Here is a 4,226-nt window from a genome sequence, read left to right as displayed (position 1 = left end):
TGTGAGCCAGGTGTTACCCTCGGGATGAAGTTCAGCAGTGAGAAAAGCTTCCCTGTGTACCCCAAAAAAATTCTCCCAGTAGTAGGTAAGTTGATTTTCCATCCTCGCCAGTCGAATCGGAGGCAGCAGAGGGTCTCCAAGGACGTGGTGCTTTGATCCCGGCTTGGCTCATCCCGGCTTGGCTCATCCCGGCTTTTTCATCCCCACGGTGGCTGGTGCCGGTTGGATGCAGGAGCCAGGGCTGGGCTTAAAATTTCCCCCCAAAGTCATCGCCACGGGCATCGATTTGGGTGCTTTTTTGCGGTTAAAATTCATTTTTCCTTTTTAATTTTTTTTTTTTCTTTTTTTTTTTTTTTTTTTTTTTTTTTTTTTTTTTTGTTCCTGTTGAATTTCCAGGAACCGCAGCCGCTTGCCAGGCTGTTAGAAAGCAAAATGTGAATTTAAATCAAAATAAATCCCTCGGGGAACCCTCGCATCCCCATCTCCGGATGGGACAAACAGGGTGATGCCTCTCGGGCAGGATTTTTAGGATGGTTTTTCCCCTCTTTTCCTGATTTTTATTTTTTTTTCCCTCTTTTCCTGCTGCAGGTGACTGGCGGCAGCCACGATGAGAGCTCCGGCCCTCGCCTGATGCTTCTCCCGCTGATAAAAATGATCAACAAGGCTCGTGAGTCCCACCATCTCCCTTTTTCCAATCCTGGGGGAATTTGGAAATTTGAATTTTTGGGGGACAATGCGGTTTTGCTGCGGCTCCAGCCGGGTGACGCAGCATTGGAGCATCCCGGGTGAATTTGCGGTGGGGAGGGGGATTTTTGGAGTCCCCGACAGGAGAAAAACAACAACAACAACAACAACAAATCTTTTATTTTGGTCAAAAAATGAGGAGCCCAGAAAGAGGGACTTTGTGCGACTTTTGATGATTTTTGGGACAAAACCAACCCCGGCTTCATCCCGGCACCACTCCTCCCAGGAGGCGGGGACGGTGCCAGCGTGGCCCCTGCCGCTTTTTAGGGGATGTCTCCAGCATCCTGGATCTATTGGGACGTTCCCAGGGGATTCAGGTCCCCAAAATCAGCATCCAAACCCCAGGGTACCCACTTGATTTTTTAAAATTTTTTTTTTTTCTCTTGTTTTCCTCCCCGCTCCGGCCGTGCAGGAGGGAAGATACTCGGGGTGCTGGCGCTGTTCCTGGTGGTGGTTTGGTATTCGATCTACCGGGAAGACAGGTACATACAGCTGTGAGTTGGTTTTTTATTCCAAATTTCAAGGATTTCCTGCCTTTTGCCTTCGTTTTGGGAGGCGGCATCCTTCCCCCCCTGCATCCCACCCAGGGATGCTGGAGCATCGTCTTGGGGACCGGGGAGGTGGCAGCATCTGGAGGATGTGGGATGTGATGTCGGGGGGTTTTTTGGGGAATATTTTCTTGGGAAATGGGGGAGAAAGGCAAAAGCCGGCTCTCTTCCCAGTCCTGATGATGCTGACGGAGATGGGGAAGGTGGAGAGTGTCTATAAGCAGAGCAAGAGAGACCTCTTCTGATGGAAATAAATAAATCCCCAAAGCAAAGCCCAGTTTAAATCTCTCTGATGATATCCCCAGTGCCTCGGAGCCCCATTTGCTGGGAGAGGAATACAGAAGAACAAGCATAATTTTTTTTTTCAATTATTTATTTTTATTTTTTTCAATTATTTATGTTTTTCAAATTTTTATTTTTTTCAATTTTTTTTTCAATTTTTCAATTTTTTAATTTTTTTTTTAACCTCTACCCTTACAGCTTTTATTTCCCTGTGCAAGAAAACAAAACGACGTGTCCCCTCGGAGAAGTGGAAAAAAAAGCGGCGCAGCTCATCGGGAAGTGAGTATCGGGTTTTTGGGACCCAGGACCCCCCCTCTGTGCCACTGTCCACCCCAGATCCCGCTCTGACCGGCCCTTTGCTCCTCGGCAGCTACACGAGGGACCGCCCGCTCTTCTTGCAGCTGAAGGATTATTTTTGGGTGAAGACGCCTTCGCTCTACGAGCTGCCCTACGGCACCAAAGGAAGCGGTAAGCCTCCTCACGGGTTTCTGCTGCTCCCTGGGGATTTATTTGCCTCTTCTTAAAACCAGCTGCAGGTTGATTTTTTTTATTTTAATGGTTTTTTTGGGGGGGGACGACTATTTTTTTTTTTCTCCCCCCCCGCCTTAGCAAGTTTTTTTCTTGATTTTTAGCCTTTGCGGCGCATCTCTGCGTGCCCTGGCTGTGCCTAAACCTCTCAAACGCTTTAATCTGGGCTTTACGAAGCCTCAGCGAAGGATTATCTGCCCAGATTTGGGGGGGGTAGCTGGGGTTAAGGGCAGGAGGAGATGTGGCAGTGCCCAGGAGGTGGCTCACTGACCTTCTCCTCGCTCTTCCTTTGCAGAAGACGTCCTCCTGCGCTTGCTGGCCATCACCCACTACTCTCTGCCCGAGAACATCCAGAGGTAAGATCCTGGGGAGCCCTGGGGACTTGTTGTCCCTCTTGGGGGGGAAAATTTGCACATTTTGGGTCCAGGAATTGACCAAATTAATTTCTGCACCCCAGGGATGGTGGAGGAAGCATGGGAAGCGTAGACTGGACAACGTGGGGTTAAACCCCGCCTTGGGGGTTAAAACCAGCTCAATTAGACCAGGTTTAGTTAATTGGGTTTTTCTTTTTTTCTCAGCCTGAAGTGCCGGAGGTGCGCGGTGGTGGGCAACGGCCACCGGCTCCGCAACAGCTCCATGGGGGAGACCATCAACACCTACGACGTGGTGATCAGGTACGACTGCGGCTCCGTGCCACCCGTCCCTCCTTGGTGTCACCTGTGCATGGCCGAGGACACCCATGATGTCCCCCGTGTCCCTTCTCCAAGGTTGAACAACGCTCCGGTCCACGGTTACGAGCAGGACGTTGGTTCCAAGACCACCATGCGCCTTTTCTACCCTGAATCCGCCCATTTTGACCCCAGGACGGAAAATAATCCTGACACGTTGTTGGTCTTGGTGCCCTTCAAGCCCATGGACTTCCAGTGGATGGAGGCCATCCTCAACGACAGGAAGAGGGTAAACACGGGGAGAAAACCGGGTCCAACCCTTCCCCAAATGCTCCAGGATCCAACCCACATCCCACCCCACCTTGGGGGACCCTCTTACTGGGACCCGCTGGACATCTCCACCCTCTTTGTAGGTTCGCAAAGGGTTTTGGAAACAGCCCCCGTTGATCTGGGACGCCAACCCGGCGCGAGTACGCATCCTCAACCCTTACTACATGGAGGTAACGGCTGCTAAACTCCTCAACCTCCCCATGAAGCAACCACGGAAGGTCAAACAGGTAAGGGGTGGAGGTGGCCCATCACCTTGCTCCCTCCCCAGGGGTGATGTCCTCTGTGGCTGTCCCCATGGCCATCCCTGTGCAGCTTGCCAAAGGCCAACGGCTCTTCCCACATCATCTCCTCCACCTTCTCCCCCCAGAAGCCCACCACGGGGTTGCTGGCCATCACCTTGGCGTTGCACTTCTGCGACTTGGTGCACATCGCGGGCTTCGGTTACCCCAATTCGGCCAACAAGAAGCAAACCATCCACTACTACGAGCAGATCACGCTCAAGTCCATGGCGGTAGGTGTCCATCCCCAGGTTTTTTGTCCATTTTTTCCCCCTGAGATGGAGGGAAGTTCTCATCACCCCCCTTCCACCATGGGTGTTGAGGGCCACCTTGGGTTGGTCATTGGCCACCTTGGGTTGGTCACTGGCCACCATCTTGTAGCCCAGCATCTCATGGTCATGGTGGAAGAGCTGGAGCTGGTTGATTGCTGCGGGGCTTGGGCAGGGAGGGTCCTCTCCCATTTTTTGCGGGGACTCCTTGCTTGGGTGATGGCGTTGGGTCAATTCAACGCTGTTGGGTTGGTCCGGACGGAGGGGACAGAGGTGACAGAAGGTTCCGGTGTCACCCCCAGGCGTCAGAGCACAACGTGTCCCATGAGGCGGTGGCCATCAAGAAGATGCTGGAGTTGGGGCTCATCAAGAACCTCACCTACTTCTGAGGACACCCCAGGGACAGCGCCCCCCCAACCATGGAGGGGGGGACATTGGGCCGGCGGGGGCAGTGTCCTCGTCACCGTCACCTTGTCACGGCCGTGCCCTGGGACTCTTGGAGCGGGGACGGGGCTGGGGGACACCGCGCTGGACCGTGGGGTCCCCCCCGGGGTGGTGGTGGGGGGGATGGCTCTCGGG

At 53.1% G+C, this 4,226-nt stretch overlaps 1 protein-coding gene across 2 annotated transcripts; it reads left to right on the top strand.

The window, feature by feature from the left end:
- The first annotated feature begins 591 nt into the window (after window positions 1-591).
- Window positions 592-4,072, top strand: ST3GAL4 (ST3 beta-galactoside alpha-2,3-sialyltransferase 4). Of its 2 annotated transcripts, none has more exons than XM_010072858.1 (10): window positions 592-667; window positions 1,157-1,238; window positions 1,773-1,853; window positions 1,945-2,042; window positions 2,398-2,458; window positions 2,681-2,776; window positions 2,870-3,059; window positions 3,184-3,327; window positions 3,468-3,611; window positions 3,950-4,036. In XM_010072858.1, the coding sequence occupies exons 1-10, from the start codon at window positions 631-633 to the stop codon at window positions 4,034-4,036; spliced, it is 1,020 nt and encodes a 339-aa protein (XP_010071160.1). In that variant the 5' UTR covers window positions 592-630. The 2 variants fall into 2 exon arrangements, with proteins under 2 accessions (XP_010071160.1, XP_010071162.1); XM_010072860.1 differs by having other exon boundaries at window positions 613-667; window positions 1,157-1,226; window positions 3,950-4,072.
- The last annotated feature ends 154 nt before the right edge of the window (window positions 4,073-4,226 follow it).

This window comes from Pterocles gutturalis, unplaced genomic scaffold (genome assembly GCF_000699245.1).
Source record: "Pterocles gutturalis isolate BGI_N339 unplaced genomic scaffold, ASM69924v1 scaffold35252, whole genome shotgun sequence".
Classification (NCBI taxonomy): Eukaryota; Metazoa; Chordata; class Aves; order Pterocliformes; family Pteroclidae; genus Pterocles; species Pterocles gutturalis.
Note: the sequence above shows the minus strand (reverse complement) of the source record. Positions and strands in the feature narration are given on the sequence as shown.